This window comes from Phyllostomus discolor, chromosome 13 (assembly GCF_004126475.2).
Source record: "Phyllostomus discolor isolate MPI-MPIP mPhyDis1 chromosome 13, mPhyDis1.pri.v3, whole genome shotgun sequence".
Taxonomy (NCBI): domain Eukaryota; kingdom Metazoa; phylum Chordata; class Mammalia; order Chiroptera; family Phyllostomidae; genus Phyllostomus; species Phyllostomus discolor.
Genome location: NC_040915.2, coordinates 50,982,629 through 51,004,990, shown reverse-complemented (window position 1 = coordinate 51,004,990; position 22,362 = coordinate 50,982,629). Strand labels below are relative to the sequence as shown.

The 22,362-nt window shown below is 50.2% G+C and overlaps 1 protein-coding gene and 1 long non-coding RNA gene across 3 annotated transcripts in view; one reads left to right on the top strand and one right to left on the bottom strand.

The window, feature by feature from the left end:
- The first annotated feature begins 12,699 nt into the window (after positions 1-12,699).
- On the top strand, positions 12,700-21,669 carry LOC118498069. The gene is made up of 3 exons (XR_004900593.1): positions 12,700-12,710; positions 16,522-16,526; positions 21,589-21,669. It is a non-coding gene; the product is annotated as an uncharacterized LOC118498069 (long non-coding RNA).
- The window catches only part of CCDC60 (coiled-coil domain containing 60), a 123,328-nt gene continuing 122,584 nt past the window's right edge, over positions 21,619-22,362 (bottom strand). The window contains exon 13 of one of the 2 annotated variants that reach the window (XM_036014934.1): positions 21,619-21,799. In XM_036014934.1, the coding sequence (XP_035870827.1) occupies positions 21,698-21,799 (102 nt within the window). In that variant the 3' untranslated portion in view covers positions 21,619-21,697. The remainder of the gene's footprint in view (positions 21,800-22,362) is intronic. The other variant, XM_036014933.1, reaches the window with a different exon arrangement.

The following is a 22,362-nucleotide window of genomic DNA, read 5'->3' as shown; positions in this document are numbered from 1 at the left end:
AAAGAGCAGGTGGAGGAGAGAGAACAGACTTCCTGCAGTTTCCTGGATCCTGATGAAGCATCCGGCCTTTTTCGACCTTTGAAAAAAGTTTTATTTCCAAATGTAAAAGGAACATATACTCACTCATTCATTTATGCTTCGAAGAAAAGCATAAGGAAGAAGAGACGTTACCAGTGGTAATCACTATAAAAATAAGGGGTTGTTTTCTTCTAGTTCTTCCTACATGTGTATGCTTTTCTTCAACACCATGAGGTCACATGCAATTTCTTTTCCTGCTTTTCTCACTACATGTTATATGACGGTTGATATTTTTTTTTTGCATATTTTCATAGTCTTAATAATTTGCCATTGATTAGATGGATTATTATTTATATAACCATTCTCTGATTATTAGGTATTTAGGTTTAGTGGTTTTTTTGTTGTTGTTGTTATGAAAAATGCTGTCATGGACATTTTTTGCACCCACTTATCTGAATCTGTGATCATTTCTTTGTGACTCGTGATTTTACAGGGTTCATTACTTTGAAATGGCAGAGAAAACTCAGATTGGCGTTGGCGGGTTGAGAATTTGTATTATAAGATACGTACCAAAGGTAAAATTCAGACCGAGGCCAAGGAGACAGTCCCAGAATCAATGGCCTACAGAAACGAGATGAAATGAAACGGGTTCACAGAACAACCTCCCAGGGCCACGTGGATGCCCACATCTATAATCTCCAGTGGGGTGATGTTGAATCTACAAGCATGTGCTGGAAATCTATGCTGTCCGATCGTAGCCGCGTCTAGGATTCCAAAACAGAAGGAGGGCGGGAGGCTGGGAGGGGAGGAGGCGGCCCTGAGATTCTGCTGATCCATGAAAATGCAAGAGAAAGATTCCAGATCTTTAGGAACTGTAAGAGGTCGAGTGCATTTGCTGCCAAGGTTTGCATTAGTCTCAAGTAGCAGCCTTTAGCGGCCATAAAGGAACTGCTGTGGTCTCGGGGGTTTGCTACAAAGAACAGTATCTTTTTGGCTAATATTATTAGCAAATCATTTACCTTTCCAGTTCCCAACAACTGTGATCTTCTCACAAGGTGGGGGTGAGGGGTGGGGGGAATGCAAAACAGGGGAGCAGGCGTGCAAGGGGGAAGAGATTCTGTACTGTACATTTTAAAAGCCGTGCCTTTGAACAAAACCACTCCCAGACAGAGGGACGGAGCACACAAACGCTGTCAGACTTAAAAGGCAATCCATTTGCCCTCCATCGCCCCAGAGAAGAACAGCACCCATGACTCACTTTTCTTGCTAATGGGATGACATATATAATAATACATCGACAACATGATATAATTGATCATGTATAATAATGATAATGCTGTGTTTTAGACTATACTCTGCAACTCATGGATGAACCACTCGTAACAATTAGCAAATTTTATAACAGTGATCATAGGAACCAGACAGAAATTACCTATCTCCCATGTTCTCTTCTAGTCCTTGTGTATATCCAGGTACATTTCTACACACTTGTAATGAAAGCATATGCACAATTTTTTTTTCTTGATTTTTATCCTCACCTGGGGACATGCTTATTGATTTTAGAGAAAAAGGAAGGGAGAGATAGAAACATCAATGTGGAAGAGAAACATCGATTGGCTGTCACTCGCACATGCCCACCCCACCAGGAACTGAACCTGCAACCCAGGCATGTGCCTTGGCTGGAAATTGAACCTGTGATCATTCAGTTTATGGGACAATGGTCTAACCAACTGAGTTGCACCAGCCCTACCAAGCCAAGTCCTTTGGCCTCATCAGATAAAATGGAGAATTTCAAAGCAGGTCTTTCCTTCTGGCTGTGCTGGGGGTCCCCAAATCTATAATATTCAGGAGGCAGAATATTAGGAATATTAGGAATATTAGAATATTAGGAGAAATGATTCTCCTAAAGCAGAATCATTTCCAGAGAAGCTGGACTGTAAACCATTTGGGCTGGAAAGATGGAAAGTGGACAGGTGGAACTGCAACCCAGAGTGATGGGTAGTGGGGTGCAGGCGTGGGCTGGGGAGGGTGTTAGGAAGCCTGGCGTGGAGTCAGTAAGAATCACAGTTACGTGTGGACCAGAGAGGGAGGGCTGGGCTTCTGTTTGGAGCGTATCGCTTGGAGCGGCCGAGTTAAGGACACCAGCTCTTTGGCCTTGTCAACCTGTATCACACTGTCTCAGTTAAGTCTTCTTGTTCTCTTGAAAATATTTGTTCAGGAACCCACCATGTGCCAGGCAGTACTTTGGGTGCTGGGGATGCAGTGGCAAACAAGAGGGGCGTGGTGCCTCCCCTTATGGACACACAGCTAAAACACACAGCCTGTGACACCGGCAATGAAAGAGGATGTTGCCATGGTGACTGGTGCCTTAGACAGTGTGGCTGCGGAAGCGACACTGGGTGCCACCTCGAATGTTCCGCTTCTGGGCTCAGCAAGCCGTGGCTCACTGCCTGTGTTTGTAAATAAAGTTTTATTGGAGCACAGCCGCACTCATTCATTTAGGTCGTGTCTGTGGTTTTTCTCGTGCTACAGTGTCAGAGCGGTTGTGATAGAGTTTGTATGGCCCAAAACGCTGATCATATTTACTTCCTGGCCCTTTACAGAAACATTTCGCCAAGCCCCTCTTCTCCTATACCCTTGCCCTCCAGTTTCAGATGGGTTTGGCCCACGGGGATTCCCGGCAGGAGAGCAGAGGGAGGGAGGGGAGTGAGGTCCGGGTGTTTTTCCCTCCTGGCTCCCCCAGGGCTGAGCTGCCGTGAGCTGGTGAAACCTTGGATTGAGGGTCACAGCCCCTCTGGGGCGGCCCTCTCTACAGAACTCTCCCCTTGGGTTCTAGAGAGCCCCCTGCCCTCTTCCCTCAGGCCCGAGCGTGATACCAGCCCTCCGTGCTCTGGGGGCACTGCGTTACACCTTGTGGTTCCCCACACCTTTGTGAGTAGTTCTTCCCCTGACGTTCTAGTGTGGATGTGTCCACGGAGGCATGCTGGGTCCTTGGCTGATTTCAAGGTCTCTTTGGGGAGGTGCCATTTGAGTGGAAATCTAATGGCTAAGGAGAGGCCAGTCACTGGAAGAGCTGAGGGAAGAACATTCCAGGCAGCAGGGACAGCCATGTGCAAGGGCCCTGAGGTGGAGAAGAACTCAGGATGCTTAAGAACCAGGAAGAAGAAGGTAAATTAGGAGAGGTAAGCAGGGCCACCCTGGGGCCTTTTCAGAACTGTTAAGATATCTGGATTTTATTCTAAAAAAAAAAAAAATCAACAGGAAGCTATTGAGGTGTTTTAAAACAGATTTTGATGTGAGCTGATTAATTATCTTGTGTGCTAATCAGTTGCATTAATGAGTTGCCAGATATAGAGAAAATTAATTTGCTTTTGATCGGTGTATTGGCAGGAAGATTTATTCCATGAGCTCCAAGAAGAGTTAGACACTCGGACCTTGGGAGAGGCAGCAGCCAGGGCAGAGCTGAGGGCTCACCGTAGGAGTCTGTCTCTGTCCATCCGGCCCCCAGCAACCAGTCTCTGCGTGTGTGGATCAGAACCCAGACTCTTGGGGGAGAGAGTCCAGCTTCACTCAGGTCTCGTGTCCCTTAGGTTTCAATCAAGTGGTGTCCACTGTGGTAAAGCAAGCACATCACCTGTTCCATCACCTGTTTGATTTGTTCTCCAATACTGCATCAAATGTATGCCTGGCGGTGCCCTACGTGTTGGGGGTGCCTATTATGATGAGAGAAACCACCTGTCAGTGCTCACATGGACCCTTTATCCTAAGGGGAAGGGAGCCCCTTCCCCAGTGAAAAATGAACAAGTTATTTCAGAATGCTCCTTGTGGGCAGGTTCTTGATCTGGTCACAGCTGTATGTCCAGAGACTACACCCAGGCTGGTGCCAAGGAGGCTTCTATAAACATTGGGCTATGGCAGTGTTTCACAGAGAAATCCTGTGTGTGCTGATGTTCAGCCCCCCCCAATATTGGGGTACAGCAGTATTTCATAGAGACCTGTGGCAGAAGAACAAGTCACATGGTATAGTATATCATGTATACTTGACCATATGAACATGGTAAAGGAGTATAGTATAAGCCCACTATGTACAAGCCGTGTTAGGAGCAGAGGCTCTGAAGTGAGAAAGGTCTCGGATGCACACACACACACACGTATGCACAGGCATGCACACACCACATGCACACATGCATACATGCACAGACATGCATGCACACACACACACACAACTCAGAGAAGGGGGACCTGATGGGAACTGGCCACACCCCCTCCAAATGGATAGAATTCCAAAGGCATCTTGTGAAACGGCCGTGACAGTCTCAACCTCAGGGCCTCAAGTTAACTGACTGTCAAATACTCGTGTTGCCTTGTGAATGACCAGGCTTCAGTGACCTTAACAATGGGCTGTTCACAGCTGAGTTGACGCACTTCAAAATTTGAAGAAAGTGGTATTTTTTTCCCCTCACAGTCATTCTTGTGGGTTCTGAGATACTTTGTAGCAAAAGCACCCAAACCTGGATGCTGGGTCTCTGCTACTCTGTGACCTCAGTGGGGAGCCTGATTTTCTTCTTTTCTGAATCCCCTCCTCCCGGCCCTCTCGTTGTTGTTTCGCCTCTGCGCGCCTGCTCCGCATTCCACGGGTTGGGGTGATGACAGGCCCTTTGGCACCAGCCTCCCCCAGAAGCTGTGCGCCTGTCACTTGTTCCTGGAAGGGGCAAGTCACTTTACCAAATCACTGCTTTTTTTTTTTTTTTCCATTATTTGTCCATGGCCAAGATTTATAACATTTACATTTTGTTCTCTCTCGTATAGAGAATTAGTTCTTTTGGGCTTCGTCCAGAGGTTAAATTGAAAACATCAAGTGATAGTTTCAAAAGTGTCGTGTGCACATCACTTACTGGGGAGTCGAGCCGAGTGGTTGGACTTCCCGAGGACTCGACCCTGTGTCGTCCGAGCTGTGTGTTTCAGAGCAGATGTAATTAACGAAAACTGGGAGGAGCGGGTGGAAGAGGAGTGGACACAGCGTGTTGCAGCCATCATTTGGCTGTTGTCACTTTCATTATGCAGCATCCCATTGTATCTAGTCCATCCAGATTCTGTGTCAGTGTATTTGCTACTTTATTTTGTTGGAGCTCCCTGGTTTCCTCTTCTAATCTAGGCCATTTGTTTCCATGTCCAGTACACAGCTGTCAGTTGGGATTTACTTTTACTGCTCCTGTCTTCATTGCTGTATTTTCATAAAAACTCTTTATGTTTGACAGTACAGATACAACTACCTTGGTCTCCTTCGGAATTCTCTCAGCTGTTCTTGGTCGTTGTTCCTCCTTGTGAAACATGCTTTTTTGATCTCAGGTGCAGAGGGAGGGGTTAATCATATTCCTCAGTTCATTTTGTTGACCCCTCCCTTCTCATGGTCTCACTTCCCTTCCCTGTCTTGCCCACCTGCCCCTGACATAGACACCCCCTCAAATGCATTTGCCAGACATGCCTGGAGACATCTGTGATCTATGTGTATCATTGTAAAGTAGATATTATTGTTTCCTGTGTATATGTATTTAAATGATACAAACAATATCATGCAATAGATTGTCATAGTTTCTTCCTTTTTAAAGCCACCATTACAATGTCACACAGAAGAGTTTCACTGTCCCCCACACCCCCTGTGTTCCACCGACTCATCCCTGTCTACCTTCCCTCAACTCCTGGTAAAATATGAGTAACATGACGTTTACCATTTTAACCATTTTTCAGTGTAGATCCTGATACATGCCCCAGCACGGATGAACCTTGAACACACCGTGCTAAGTGAAACAAGCCAGACACAAAAGGGCAGACATTGTATGAATCAAACTTATACAAAGTACCTAAAATGGGAAATCGATGGAAAGAAGACATAGATGAGAAGTTACTAGGTGCTGGGGCGGGTGGGAGCAATGGGGGACTTACTGTTTAATGGGTACAGAGTTTCTATTTGGGTTGATGAGAAGTTTTGGAAGTAGATAGCGGTGATGGTTATGCATCATGGGCATGTACGCAATGCTACTGAACTGTAGAGTTAAAAACACCACCATTCCTTTGGGTCCCTCTTCCCCCCTTCACTGTATAGATGTGCATCGTGACATCGAGAGAGGGTAAGTGACCTCCCCAGCGGTACACAGTCCCCGTGATTGCTGCCCAGGTCCCACCACTCTCATGCCAAAGTTTTCTTTTCTCCTTCTTTTACCTCTAGGCCGTATCAGCTCGCATCACCTTCTTTTGATTCCCTCTCCTCCCACCCCGCTCTTTCAATCAAATCCACTCTCTTCTAACCGAGCGGTTCTCGGGAGCGGCACTGTCAACACTGGGGGTGTGAGGATCCCTTGCTGTATAGGAGCTGCCCTGTGCCTTGCAGGACGTTGATCTGAGAGGCATTTCCGGCCTCTCCCCATTAAATGCCAGCAGCACCCTTGCCCCCCGTCGTGACAACCGAAAATGCCTCTGGATATTGCCCAGTGTCTCCTGGAGGTCAAGTCACTCCAGCTGGGCATCCCTGCTCTAAAGCAGTGGTCGTTTTTTTTTCTTTTTAATTTCTACAAGCTCCCCAGTGCTGCTGGGTCTGTGGGTTTGGGAAGCACGCATTGAATAACACGGCTCTAAACTACAGCCTAATAAGTTAACCAAATTCCCCCTCCGTTTTTGGAGACTGTATGCATCCCACTTGTAAAGCAAAATGACATCTCATTCAGTACAGCATTTGCCCTAAATTAAATTATGCCCATTCTGTGGAAGATGGAGATCCCAGCATTAAATTTCCAGAAGCGGAATGTCCCTGCGTGCCGGGGACCGCACGTGATCCAGTTTTACTCCCTACACTGGGCGAGTTAGGAACCAACCGGATACATTACAAGGGAATGCTCAATCAGAACCAGTCATTTCATTATTGGCGTTAGTTTGAAGCATGATTTCCTGAGCCTCACCCGCGTATTCAGCTAGCACAGTGAGGAAAGTTTGCAGAATGAACACCGTTGGAGGGATTAACTGCCGATTGTGTTGTTGCGATCCACACAAAGGCCTGGGTGAGCTCAGGCTCTGGCGAGGCAGCCCAGTGACCATTCGTAATTGCTCAGAGAGCTTCCTGGGAGAGCCGCGCATTAGCGAGGGTTTGCAGGCGGCTCCGCGTGTGAGCAGGAAGGGCTGTAATGCTGGTCCAAATGTCTTCCATTAGACGTGAAGGGGTGGGCTTCCTACCACAGCTCAGCCAAGAAGCTCTTCTTGGGCTCCTGGGGAATTTTCACGCATCAAGGATTAAACATTTCCTGGATCTTTTTGGCTAATGCAGATCCAACATGCTCCTGCTGAAGGGGAAATGTACGGACCTTTTGAGTACGAGTGAGAGTGGATGTTTAAACACACAGACAAAAGAAGATTTGTCTCTGGGCGGTGGGCACACATACAACATACAGATGGTGTATCGTAGAAAGGCACCCTGGGAACCCGTATACTCTTACTAACCAGCGGCACCCCAATAAGTTTAATTTAAAAAAAAGAAGAGAAACTTTAGAACCACACTGAGTGGGGCCCCTGTTGGACCCTTTTCTCTTTCTTTCTCTCCCTCCTCCCCACTGACTGTCTCCTCTCCCAGCTCCCTCTGCCTCTTCCTGTCCCTGTGATCTTTTTGCAAAGCGGACGTAAGGGGGCATATGTATTTTTCTTTCGTTTTGTGATTTGCAGTGTGAGTTGCTCTGTCTGCTTGTTTTCCTTACGAGACCCAGAACGTAGCAGCAGAGTTCCAGGAAGTGGGATGTGAAATTGTTTATCAGCTGTAAGAATTTTCAACCATTTGTTATCGATCTATCACCTTAAAAAACCATTTTGGAGTGTGAAGTTCAGTGCCATGAAGCACAGTCACATGGCTGTGCAACTGATCCCCCGAACTTTTCCGTCTTGCAAATCTGGACTCTATACCCACTAACAACAACTCCCACTGCCCCTCCCCCGGCCCCTGGCAACATCTATTTGGCTTTCTGGGTGGGTGAGTTTGACTGCTCTCGATGCTTCATGTAAATGAGCCCACACAGCATTTGTCTTTTTGTAACTGGCTTATTTCAGTTAAATGTGGTGTCTCCAAGGTTCATCCACCTTGTGGCATGTGTAAGAATTTCCTTCTTTTTAAAGGCTGAATAATAGCCTCGTGTGTGTGTGTGTGTGTGTGTGCGTGCCACGTGCTTATCCATCCATGCACCGATAGACGCTTGGGCTGTTTCCACTTTTGGCTGTCGAGTGGGCTGCTGGGACCTGGGTGTCCACGTAGCTCTTTGAGACCCTGCCTTCACGTCTTTCGGCTACGCACCAGAACTGGGACTGCTGGGTCCTGTGGCGATTCTGTTTCTCGTTTCCTCCGAGGAACCGCCATGCTTTCTGTCATAGTGGCTACACCGTTCCACCACCATCCCTGCATAAGGCTTCCAGTTCTTCCACATCCTCACCAATGCTTGTTCTTTTTGGTTTCCTTTTCTCATAGCCATCCTTGTGGGTGTGAGGCAAAACATGGTGGTCAGTATGCTTGGGTCATGTGCCTGGCACTGTGCAGTGGCCAGGCGTGGAGCTCGTGGGTGGAAGATGCATACAAATAACTAACTAGCTGTACACCTTGCTTGAGAGGAGAAGTTCTAGGGCTGGGGTGGAGGACCTGACTAGTTCCTGGACCAGGGGCGTCTCTTAAAGACACAGTAGCTCATGCCCATGCATCCCCCTTGGATGAGGACGTTTTCATGCCGCTCCTTTATGAGGCTTCTGGGGAGGTAGCCTCTTGGCTGCTCATTTTGCAGAGGCCCATGGGTCCTTTCTGAGCTCACAGTCGCTCTGGGGACTGGGACTTGCCAGACGTCTTCATAGGTCTTTAGAGAGCGCTTGCTTCTGCCAACCGTTGTCCATCAATACATGGCGGCACCTCCTGGCCAGCCGCCCACTAAATTAGTCTCTCCCCTACAGACAGTCACCCCTGGCCAAATGTTCCCTTGCTGGGAAGGATGCTCTGGCGACTCAAGGAGACCTGGATTCCTGTGATACCCTTTGCCAGCTTTGGCCAGAAGTTGCGATGTCCGGGGGGTGGGGGGAGATCACGGTGAATGGGGCCAGGAGGGGTGGCTGGATGCGGTTGCGTTTGGGCGCATTTTCTGTCGCTCCAAGACTCAGACTTGCTTTTGCGAAGTGCCAAGATTGGGCTTGATGATCGCATCTCACTTGGGATTTGGAGAGTTTGAGAGGAGGTGGCTAGGGCAGCCGTCCCGACACTTTCTTAGATAAGAGACGGATATGATGGGTGATGTCATAGGGTGACAGCAAACACAGGTATGCTCAGTTTCGGGGAACGTGGCTGCAGTCCTGACCGCCTCTTTCCCACTCATCAGAGTCCGCTGGAAAGCCAGATTGGAAGTGTAACGTTATAATAGGGAAGCATGCTTACCAATAGTACCTGAAGCTTAGCACATTCTCAAAAGCATATGCTGTTTGAAGTTATTATTATTATGCATATTTTAGGCTCCACCTACGGTCTGGGGTAGACAGACTGCACCGCGTGGGCCAGATCCACCTGCTACCTGTCTGTGTATAGCCCAAGGGCTAAGGATGGCTTTTGCATCTTTTAAGTAGAGGAAAAACACAGAGGAGTATTCTGTGTCTTGTGAAAATTGTGTGCCGTTCAGATGTCAGGGTCTGTAAATAAACCTGGGTGGGACCTTGATTTGCTTGTGTTGTCTGACCGCTTTCTCCCTACGGAGACACAGCTGAGCCATTGCCACAGCTGTCCCAGGACCCACAAAACCCCGAGTATTTATTACGTGGCCATGTACAGAAGGAAAGTTTGCTGGCAGTTTTCAGACTGTCCTCTTTATGGGAATCCACTGCGTATTTGGATGTGTTTGTTGATGATCTGTCACCCCTGTGATGGGCATCTTGCTCACCGCTGTCATTCTAGATCTGGGTGTGGAATGACAGTTCTGATGAGTTCACTGTAACCCTGACGTCCGGCAATTCTCTGTCTCCTATGAACGATCATGCTGCAGTCGTCACTCCCTTTCCCCGGTTGACCTGCTGGAATCACCAGGCTGCCCTTCCGAGGCATTGTGGGTGGGTGGGTGGGGGGCGTTCCTGAGCAAAGCCTGCCTGCTCCCCATACCTGTTCTGAGGGTTTTGCTCTGGGCTCCAGCCCCTGAGCTCTCTGTGGGGCATCTCTCTCTCTGCCTTAGCCCCAACCCGTTTATGGGACGCCCAGGAGACTGGGAGTGAGAGCAGGAGAATGTGTCACAGAAATGTTGGGGTTCAGGACCCTGAATCCCAACCCCACCTGGCCCAGAGCTTATCATCACCCTCGGGGCGCTGCAGCTGCTGCTCCCCATCTCCTGCCCCCTGGGGGGGCAGCCTGTTTCCCACAGTCAGCGGTGCCTTTGGCCATCTCTCCCCTGCAAATCAGGTCAAAGCCCCCACTCCCACTTTGTCCCAGAACGGGGAGAGTCCTTCCTTCCCCGCTGACGCAGAAGTGTCTTTAGAACGAAGTGTCTCTGCCCCTCCGAGACTGATTCTCCCCACATCACGGAGAAGTCTCCCCTCCTCTCCTCCCCACAGTGGACTCACCTCTGTCGGAGGGGCTACTGAAAAAACACCGGTGGCTTTAAAAGAGGGGTTTGCTTTCCACCTAAGCCTCCAAGATGGTACACATATCAGGGTCCAGCTTCATAGCATGAACGAATGAATGAATGAATATGGCCAAATAGAATCTATATAATTTTATATAGCATATATAATATACATAGTGTATAACATACACCCTTCTCTATAGCCCATCATATAGTAAAACATATTTGCTGTACATAATAAATTACATACTAAGTTTCTATGAACATTAAATTAGTTTAAAAACTTTGGAACTTTGTTGTCAGTTACCAGTGACTGTCACCTCATAGGGGTTCCGACCCAGGGGTGGCCAGTCTCTGGTTCAGAACTAACTGAGGCTGAAAGCAGGTGCTAACGCTCAGAGACGTGGGACGACTCTCTCAGTGGGTGACCACACTTCACTCCATGCCAGCCCATGGTCTGGCTTCCCGTTCCAGCCTCAGCTGGCCCCAGGGTCCCCAGGACGGGGGACAGAGGAGGTGAGGGGGTGAGAGTAGGACATTGGGGCACAGATTGGTGGCATCATCTTCCAGGAAACATTCTTGCACGTGTATGGCCCACCGGTGGCAGGTGATTCTGGGCCCCTGAGTCTAGGGGGGTGTCGTGGTGTGGACAACATCGCCTGTGCTGAGTGGGCACCGACGGATGAGGCGGGCACCCCGGAAGCTGGAGGAAGGCCAGAGAGGCATGGGGTGGGTTCGTGGGCTGAGCAGAGCACTTCGATGCTGCCCCGGTGGTGTCCGGTTAGCCACTGACCGTGAGGTCCTTCTGGGGACAGCAGCCGTGGTCGAAGAGCCAGCAGCATGGGCAGGGTGCCAGGATGGCAGTGGCAGTGGTGAGAGCGTGCCTGTGCATGCCTCTCTTCTTTGCTGTCTTTTTCTTGTGATGAAAGTCATAAGTTCAGTGTGTACATTTAAAAAACACAGGTAAGAGGAAAAAAAATGGAATCCGACCCTGAGTGATTTCATTTAAAAAAAACTTATGGAGCTTCTCCTGAAGTGAGGTTCCAGATTCCGGGAACAGAGGGACAAGGGCATGGACCTCCTCCGCCCTGGAGTTTATAAACAGCCGAACGAACGAGTAAGATTTTTTCAGAAAGTGGCAAAGGCAGTGAAGAGAATAAAACAGATCCCAGAGTAACTTGGTACAAGGTGAGTTTAGCAAGGGATGATTTCTCCCTCACATTTTCGGGGGGAGGGGTGCTTTCAAGGCCTTTCCCCTCGGAGCTGCTCCTTCCCTTCCCTTCCCTCCTGACCTTGTTAGGTACCATCTCTCTAAAAATGGGGTCCCACTGAGCATTCTGGGCTGCAGTCTTATTTCGCCCACTTAATGTATTGTGAACATCTTTCTGTTTCATGATTTATTCACCTGCATCTTCATCTGATGGAGGCAGAGCGATGTAGCACGTAGGCTGGGCCGCACTTCTGTGTCCCATAGGATGGTGCACGGGCCACTCCAGTTGCTTCCGGGGCACTGAAGGGGTGATGCCCTGGGGCCCATCTGTCCTCTTCCTTCCATCAGCATGGCCCTCCCCCCCCAGTTCCGGCTGGCACCGCCCCTCCCTTGGACCGTTGACATAGGCTTCTAATGAGTCCCCAGACTCCATCTTGCACTCTTCAGGCCAGATTGTGTATTCGTGATCATGTCGCTCTTCCTCCCCCGAACCGTCATGGGTTCCCTGTTGCCTGCACAATAAAACCTAAACACTGTGGCTTTATCGCTTTTGGGTTGGGCAAGAGTAAAACCGCATGGCTTGGTACATACATGAAAAGACACTCAACATTCTTAGTCCCTAAGGAAATGCAAGTCAAAACCAACTGGTACAAAACCAAGTGGTGTAATGAGGTACCACTTACTGGGTGCTAGGATGGAGAAATATATCATATATATGTGTGTGTATATACATGATATGCATATCAAATACATATAGTAGAATAGATGATATATAGAAAATGGAATTTATATACACACAAACACACACATATATCTGTGTCTACGTATAGCTATAGTTTATATATAGCGGAGCATAATAAGTGTTGGCAAGGGTGCTGACAAATCGGAACCCTCATACATTGTCTGTGGGAAAATACAAAGGTGCAGTCTTTGTGGAAGACAGTTTGGCAGTTCCTCAAAAAGCTAAGCCTAGGATAACTACACAACTAAGCAAGTCCACTTCCAGGTCCATACTCAACACAACTGAAAACGGGGACTTGAACACACACTTGAATGCCAGGATTCACTGTAGCATTGTTCACAATAGCCAAAAGATGGAAGCAACTCAAGCACCCACCAACAAATGAATCAACAAAATGTCACATGATGGAGTATTATTCATTCGTGCAGGCGAATGAAGTTCTGATCAATGCTGTCACGTGAAGGAACTGTGGAAACCTTGTGTTAAGCGGCATAAGCCAGGCATGAAAGGACAAACATATGATCCCATTTATCTGACATATGTAGAGCGTAGGCAGATTCATAGAGACAGAAAGTAGAGTAGCGGTTACCATCTACACGGGAGTGGGGAGTTACTGCTTGGTGGGTGGAGTTTCTGTCTGGGGTCTTGAAACAGTTTCTGGAGTGGTGATGGATGCAGAACAGTGTGAATATCATTGCCAATGAACTGCAGTCCAAAAATGGTTACAATAGCAAGTTTTAGGCTATGGATATTTTGCCACAAAAGAAACCAAAGTGAACCAGACGCTGTCCATCTGGCCTCCACGCCTTTGTTCACACGGTCCACCCTTCTCACTGCTTCCCTTCTGTGTCTGCCGTTGAAATCCCTTCCCATCCTCCGGGCCCATCTCGCGTGGTCCCTCCTTCCCTGAGGGCTTTTCTGACTCATTGTCCCTCCATCTGCTCGCAAATCAACGTGGCCTTCAACTGGTTTGAACTGTCGGAGTACTCATATATGCTCCCTTCGTACTGTTTTGTTGCCTGAAGCCCCTACTAGGTTGTAAGTTCTTTGGGCACTGGGACCTTACTCGTCTTTGCATTATTCATTCAACAAATATTTACTGAGCCCATTAAGTGTCCGCTTGAAACAGAGTGCCGGTATACACCATAAAGGTCCAGTTAATGCTAAACTGAATTGAAATGCCAGAGGTGGTCTGAACCCCAGATTCTCCAAGGAGTTTCCGAGGGGCGTAACCTTAAGGAGAGGCCACCTGACTCCCGGCTTAAAAGCCTTGCGGGCTTTCGCTCTTGGAAGCACTGGACTCTGACAGATTGTCTTTCCTTTCTTCTCGGAACACGTATCGCCCATCTTTTGGGAAGATTTTTTTTCCCTTCCCCCAGTTCCAACCCTTGTGATCTGAGTGATCTGCCACGTTTCTTACACTTTTCTCTCTTGGCCACCGCTGATTGGCTGAAGGTGGGCAGCGGACCCACGCCAGCGTTTCCCTGGAGTTTCTGAGACCAGAAGCGCGGAGGAGAGCCTGGCGGGGGCCAGAAGGCGTACTGCCACCTGTGTAAGAAGCGGGCGGGCAACAGGCTAGGGCAGGGCTGATGCATAAAAAGAAGAGGGGAGGCGGAAAGAAAGACCCCCGGCCCCAGGTGCATCAGAGATCCAGATGTACCTATCTGTGCCTTAGCTGCTTGTCTCGACCTTCCCCTGTGTTCTGTGAGGCAACACACTCCCCTCTGGTCCAAGTGAGCTTGAGCTGGGGTTCCATCCCTTGCAACCAAATCGCTGCACCTCTGGAGCCCAAGATCTCTCGTGATAAAGTGACGATAATAGAATTGTTCTGCGCATTAAACATGAGACATACAAAATGCTGACGATAGTGCCTGGCCCATGATACGGGTCCGGTACATTTTAACAATGATTGCTATCTGAGTCAGCATCCACGGTGCTGACATCTACCAGCCGTGGGACCCTGGGCAAGCCACTTAACCTGCCCGCCGTGCCTCAGTGTCCACAACTGCACAATGCGGGCAGTCACGGCTCCCGCTCCAGAGGCTCGTTGTGAGGGTGGAATGAGTTCATGCACCAGCTCCCGCCCTCGACTGCACATTGGAACACCTGGGGAGTTCTTACCACTCCCGATGCCCAGCGTGGGCTGTGTGCTGAAGAAGAAGAGATAGTGTGGATTCTTCTCACAGCTCTGCCCACGAGAGGGTTATCCTGCATGACGCTAGCGCCTCTGTGCTGTCCGTCCTTGTGAACCCCAGCCATGTCGCCTTCTCTGATGACAATCTGAGTTCTGAAGGTCCTTCACCCTTTGTAGCCAGGTCTCACCGAGGTGTCTCCCCCGTCGGGGCTGGAGGCACAGAGGGGTTCGGTCCACACCCTCAACAGAGCCTCACCTCACCGCACCCACCTGGTTCGGCCCACCTGGTAGGCACTCGGCGCGCAGCTCCAAGCGTTTGGCTGGTGTGTTTGTTGCCAGACGCTAAAACCATGTTGTTGGGGTCAAGTGGGGACATGGGCTGTATTATGTAACCAGCTGAGGCTGTAAAAAGTTAGAACTGCCGAATGAGCTGCCAGCTCCGGCCTTGATCTTCAGTGGGCACCTCTGTGTTCACCGGGGGACACACGCTGAGACACTCACTGTGAACTCTGTGAGTTACCTGGGAAGGTGTCTTGCTCTTGCAGTGGCATGTAGTGGCAGCATCTCAATTGTTATTTCAAATATTTTATAAATTATTCCAGACATCAAACATATAATATCAGCAAATGTGTAAATCAGGGCTATACTGTGCCAGATGCTGTTTTAAGTACTCTGCACGTGCTCACTCAAAGGCTCACTGAGTTTGCTGTATGTTAGAATCACCTAGGTAATTTTAGGAAGTCCCAATACTCAGGCCATACTAGGCACCTGTGAGTTCAGGATCGCTGGGCATCGGGAGTGGTAAGACCTCCCCAGGCATTCCAATGTGCAGTCGAGGGCGGGAGCTGGTGCATGAACTCATTCCACCCTCACAACGAGCCTCTGGAGTGGGAGCCGTGACTGCCCGCATTGTGCAGTTGTGGAAACTGAGGCATGGCAAGCAGGTTAAGTGGCTTGCCCAGGGTCACATGGCTGGTAGATGTCAGAGTTCTTGCTCATCATCCTACAACCCTACAACTGATACACTTCACCGCCTCCCGGACAGAGGCCTGAGCGCCGCCCCGGATCCTCGGCCCACATCCCACTGCCTGTGGACGCCTCCTCTCCCGTGGCTTCTCTTGGGTGTCTCCTGGGTGTCTCCTGAGTCTGCTCACTGGGCCTCTTGCCTTCCGTCCCAGGCCCTCGACCTCAGCTGTGTCCAACAGAAGCATAAGGCATGCTTCCATGTGTGAGGTGGAAGTTTCCATGAGTCACATCTAAAGAGTAAAAGAGGGAACTTAGCCCTGGCTGGGGTAGCTCAGTGGATTGAGCGTGGACTGTGAACCAGAGGGTCGCGGTTTGATTCCCAGTCAGGGCACATGTCTAGGTTGCGTTCCAGGTCCCCAGTAGGGGGTGCTTGAGAGGCAACCACACATTGATATTTCTCTGTCTGTCTCCCTCCCTTCCCCTCTCTCTAAAAATAAATAAATAAACTCTTTAAAAAAGTGTGAACTTAATCTCAATATATTTTATTTAACCCACTATACCCCCAATGTTATCCTTTTGACATGTAATCCATATTAAAAATTTAAACGAGATATTCTGCATTCCTTTTCTTCCACGTGAAGTGTTCAAAGTCCTGTGGCCACAAAGTGTCTTACAGCTGCAGCATGTCTCAGCCTGGACTGGTTGCGTTTCACGAGTTCATATCACATGTGAGCGATGGCCACTGTGTTGGACAGTTAGCCTCTCCACCCTGCAGCCAGAGTGAAATTCCTGAAAAGTCAGCTTTTCAAAATCCAGTCAAGGCAGGGGGAAGATGTGGGAGGTGGGGTGGGTAGGGTGGGGGAGAGTAATGGGACCACTGTAATTGAACACCAATAAAAAAATAAAGTCCGCCAGGGCGCCTGTGATTGGGTCCCAACTCACCTTTCTAGACTGCCTTTTCAGAACCTCTCCGTGCGCGAGCCGCCAGCCTTAACACACATCTTCCTCCCTCCCAAACACATCCTGGTCACCCAGGTCTCCGTGCCTTTGCACAGGCGGTTCCCTTCACGCCGTCTCTTTCCGCTCTTCACTAGAAAACCTCTTCCCTGAATCCTAACGGAAATGCCTTCTCCTCTGACCATCTTCCAGCTTTTATCTAGGAAGAGGGAGTCCCACCCTCCTATGGATTCACATGGCACTTGAACGTAGCTTGTACGGTATTTCTTGCTACCTGTCCATGTAGGTGTTTCCCTCTCAAAACCAAGGGCATCCTCAGGGCAGGGACCACAGCTTGCCCGTCCGTCCGCTCCTAGTGCCTTTCTCCCTAAACGTCCCTCCAAGAGGGGTCAGACACACTACCTCACACCAGTTCCCTGCATTCATTTTTATTTCTCGCCTGGTTTGCAGATGTGTTTGTTTGGGGACCTCGTGATCTAACCCTCCCGTTTCACAGATGGGGAAACTGAGGCCCCGGACGAGGAGAAGACTAAACCTGCTGCCCTCCGGCCCACTTCCTGGCTGGCTCCACTCCGCTTCCTGCTGCTCACCGGTGCGTTTTCTGGAAAATGCAAGGTGATGTTAGCTTGAAGAAGAGATGAGAAAGTGAATCCGCTTTATGTAATCCGCGGTTCATGAAATAATACAGTGCAAATAGAACGTGTGTAAAGGAGACCGCATTGCAAATGCCCTAGGGTTGCTTGCTGGGTGCGTAATGGAATCCTCTTACGAGTTCCGGTATAAAGAGAAAAGAGATCGAACGGATGGTTTTTGTAAATTTTTACCCCACCCCCCCCGCCCCCAACCCAGTTGGCACTTCCCACGAGTGAGAGCCCGCTGCCGGGCGGGCAGAGCCGGCTGGCGGCGCGTCTGTGCCTCCGTGAGGAAAAACCGTTTGGGGTGGGTCGTCTGCTGCTTCGGTCGCCTGGAGCGTCAGCCCCGAGTGTGGCCACGGCTGGGAAGACGATCATCACGTGCCCGGAAGGGCCGGTTTGGGGCGCTGCGACATCGCGGAGTGTTGTTTCATGCTCTTGAGTTCAAGTTCTTGGCCATCCTGCAACTTCCTGGTAGTCGCAGCCATTTGGAAATGGGACCCTTGAACCTGGGCCTTAGTGTAAAAGGAAGCTTTCTGATTGAACGAGCGTGGTCCAAGTTTCTCTTGGCAACCCCGGCGGCGTGCTGGGAGAGCAGCCAGAGAGCCGCGGGGTAGCGGGGGAAGGGGGGGGGGGGCGGCTCAGGGAAGCGGTTCTCTGGAGCCGTGGAGCATGGGTTCAGGGAGCACATGTCCCGGCAGCGCCCGAGAGCATCACCGGCGTACAGAGAGCAACGCCAATCTGATGGACTCCGTCCACGTTCTAGAACTAATCAGGCAGGACATTTAAGAAAGGCATCCAATCCGACCAGTGGGCTCCAGTTTGGGGGTTGCCAGTAGCCCCCTGGCCCAATAATTCAGTAGAACCACCTGCAGAACTCAGGCCGGTGCGACGCTGTGATTCCAGTTCTATTGTGAAGGGCGCCAGTCAAGACCCTCCGAAGGGAGGGGTGGAGGCGGGGCCCTGGGAGGGCTGCGGCTGTGGAGCTCCCGCGTTCCCAAGATCATTACCCTTCCGGCACGTCAGGGCATGGCTGGCAACCCGGGAACTCACTGGAGCTCCCGGCACTCCGAGTTTTCATTAGGGTTTCCTTACACAGGCACGGCTGGTCGCATCATTAACCCTGTGACTGAACTATAGCTCCCTGCCTTCCCTGACCCTCGGGAGGGACAGACTGACATCCCATGACCTGAAGGCCTCACCCTCTATTCACATGGCTGGTGGTTGAGTAAGGCCAGTGCAGGCCCCTCCCACCCCCGCAGGGGCCCACTGTAGTCACCTCATTAACACAGACTCGGGTGTGGTCTGAGGGCCCCACCAGCAGTTACAAGGGCACCTCTATCACTTGGGAGCTTCCAGCGGCTTAACAGAGGCTGAGTCCCAGGAGCTGGGGGTTAAACACCAGACACCCTCCTTGTCACCCGACCGTCTCCCAGGCTGGGTCGCAGCTCCTTCTCGGGCTGCCTGGCCACCACTGGCCACCGCCAGGGGTCTTTGATGTGGCCACGTGCACACCCAGCACCAGTGTCTGGCTGAGACTTTCGGCACCTTCCCCCAACAGCCTTAGCAGAGGTCTCTCCTGGGTCTCCTCCGGGACCCCCCGGGGCCCCATTTCCAGCCCCATTCTCTCTTCCTCCCAAAGCTGTGGCCTGGAAAAGCCCACGTCTGTGTGTCCCTGTCTCCTCATCAGTAACATACGGGATGTATCGGGTCGGCCAAAAAGTTTGTTTAGTTTTTTCATACAACAGCTCTAGTTGTGCTGAGTGGTCTTTAACTTCATTTAAAACAATTTCGTTAGATTGTATTGTGACAGCTGTCATGTCAGCGTGCGCTTTAAAAAACTTGTTGAAATTGGTGAATTTTTGTGTAGCCATTTCAATATTGAAGATGGGAGAAAATATGCAACATTTTTGGCGTATTATGCTTTATTATTTCAGGAAAGGTAAAAATGCAACTGAAATGCAAAAAAAGGTTTGTGCAGTGTGTAGAGAAGGTGCTGTGACTGACTACACGTGTCAAAAGTGCTCTGTGAGGTTTCTTGGTATTACTGACATTTTGGCCAAGTAATTCTTCCCTGTGGGGCTGCCTTACGCACAGGAAGATGCTTAGCAGCACCCCTGGCCTCTACCCACTAGAAGCCAATAGCGGGAGATAGCCAATATACTCAAGATACCCAAGTCAATAAACTTATTGGTGAAAATGAAAAAGGTGTCTTTTATTTTATGGAAAAAAACAGATGCCAACCCAATAGATCAGTTTTGACTCAAAGAAGATGGTTCTTATCTCAGGAAGCTTTCTCTAGAGGACACCTTTGCTTAGTTTTCTTGTGCTAGCATCTGAATTCCTTTCCTTTTGGGGGGGGGAGGGGAATCTTGCACTTTACGAGATGACTCTTCCTCCTATTATAAAAGTCAAAAGGGCCAGAACTTGCCTTCTCAGCCTTTCATGCAGCTCGGATGTGATCACGTGGCCTAGGCTCTGGCAGTCAGACCTTTGCGTTGTCGGAGGTGGCGATGTCGAGACTCGGGGTTGGCGGCTGTCTGTCTCCATGGAGCATGCATGCCTTCCCCCACTCCCTCACCCCAGGTGTGGTCTCCTTGCCTCTCTTTCTCCTGAGCTCCAAGGGCTCTTCTTTTGCCTCTGTAACTCCTCTCTGCACCCATTTCCTCTATGGCTCGCTTCTACCTCTGTGACTTTCTAAATAAGCTTTCTCTTATAGTTTGGGGGGAAATAAAAGACTCAGGGTGAAACCAGCCGGAATCAGATTTCCTCGTCTGCAGACGTTGTTGATACACCTTCCTTGACTTGCCAGATCGGCCAGGTGGCTTTCTGGATGCTCCACCTGCGCCCTGTCATCTGTCCCCCCCTCCACTGTGATAGCTCACGTGTATTGGGTCTTCCTGGGACTTACATGCTCTCTCATTGATTCCTTAGTGTTTTACCCATTTTACAGATGTGGTATGTGGACACGAAGACACCTTCCAAAGTCACGCAGCTAGTGAGAGCAGTTAGGAATGTTCTCAATCGGGCGCCAGAACCTTCTCTTTTACCCATGATGCTACAGGACCACTGTTTAACCCTTCCACACCACCCTGGAGGAGAGGGTGTAGGTGTCTATTTTTGTACATCCGGCATCTCTCAACAGGCCTGGGACATAGTAAGTGTTCAGTAAATACTCAAGCTCAAGGAGATGACCAGGTCTCACCTGGCCCAAGCACCCCATGAACACCGGTGAGCTGCCCACCCACCAAACGGCACCCCTGCTGCCGGCCACCCCCTCCGGAACTTGTTTTCCAGTCAGTAGGAGTCATTCTTCACCTGCACACACCTGTTCCCACGAACACCTCCGAGTCCACAGGAAGTTGAAAGTGTGCTCCACTGGCCGGCCTTTCTCTTCCACCTCTGCTCCTGGCTCTTGGGCCTTGGGCATGAAGGTGCCCCACGAGGCACCTCTGGCTCATGCCCTCCCACTTCCAATTCTTTGATGAGAAGGATTTCACACTGTTAGTAACAGCTTCACAACTTTGGGAAGGTTTGGGCAGAGTGAATTTTGCCATTTGGAGGATTTAAATGGTTTCAGAAACATGTCACTACTAAATCTCTGGCTCTGCCTCCCAACTAAAAGATGACCAGCTTAAATCCTGAGACAAAACCCTCCAAATATTTCTCCCTGTGGCTCTTCTTTGGGCCCGGGAGCTGGGGGATGGGTTATGTATTGCCTCCTCCTAGTCCCTAATCTGTTTGAGTTGTAAAAGATTTTTGTTTGAATAAATATCCCTGGCCTAAGCAGAGTAGGTCTCATTGCTTTTTTTGGTAGAAGGGTCTGTTTTGCCGGCAAGGACAAGGGGCACGTAATACTAATAGGAACCACTGGGTGGTGCTACAGCTCTGAGAAATAGTCTCAGATAGAGGCAAGCAGGTGGGTGGAGTAAGTCTTGAGGTTTCAGCATCTCCCCTGCCCTAGACCGGGACAGACGGGTTCTGGACTTGGCTCTGCCACAGTAATGTCACCCAGCCCCGGGCCCACTCACTGCATGACAGACGCTCGCTAAGTGTAACTGCTGTTCCTGTTAGTATCTGAGCGCCACACCCAAACCCCACCGCTCCAACTCTTTTCCAGCCAGACATCCAACATTCAGCTCAATTTTATTATCTGGGATTTGAGGAAGAGAAATACAGCGCGGGAGTCTGGCGAGGGCGCGGGCAGAGTCCGGCTGCACCAATGAGGAGCTGGGAGCAGCTGGAAGGTTGAGCCTGGGGCGTGGGGGTGATCGGAGCCGCTGCTTGGGAGTCCATCCCTTCAGAACGTCATTGCATAGTCTCCAGGTGACCCTGCTGCTCCCTCAGGGGCACCCAGGAGAGGAGGCAGGGAGCAGGAGCACAGTGGAGACCTCCTCCCCGGGGACGGCTGGGCGACTCAGGCCCCAGCTATATCTGGACGCTGTGGGGCCGGATGGGGTTGCTGATCCGGTTCTGCAGCCAGGTGATGTAATCCGCCTGGGGCATGTGGATGATGTGCTCTCGCACAAACTGTGGGGCAGACACACACAGCGGGGCCTCAGGGTGGGTCTGAAAGCGAGACTCCTTGCCTTCCCCCTCTGCCCCCCAAAGATCCTGAATTGTTTTGTGGTCGGGGCTGGTGGTCTTAGGAGGCCTCCAACCACTCGGGCATTTCTAATGCCCCACGCATCGTGCCCGGGGTGGGGCGTGGGGCGGGTTCTTTCAAGAAAGAGATCCCTTTCTAGTGTCCTGGTTCAGGAGGCTGATTTTAAGCCTCTTCTATTGACCCAAAGAAGTTTGGTGAGATCAGGAAAACCCAGCTGTCTGCATATTTCTTTTCTAATATCTTTAAAAAAATCTTCTGTCCATGAACTTCCTGGTTCACAGGCCCCTTTGAGAATGGATGACAACCGCGGGCTTGCTCCCAGCAAAGGGTGAAGACACAGAATGTGGTTTCGGGTAGCTGTAGGTCAGGACACCCCACACCCAGGTTATCAGAAGTCTGCAATGTCCCTCGTCGGAGAGGAACATGCTGAGTTTTACCAGCTGGGGCTGTGACCTCCCCTCAGAGAACTGGGGGAGCCTCCACACCC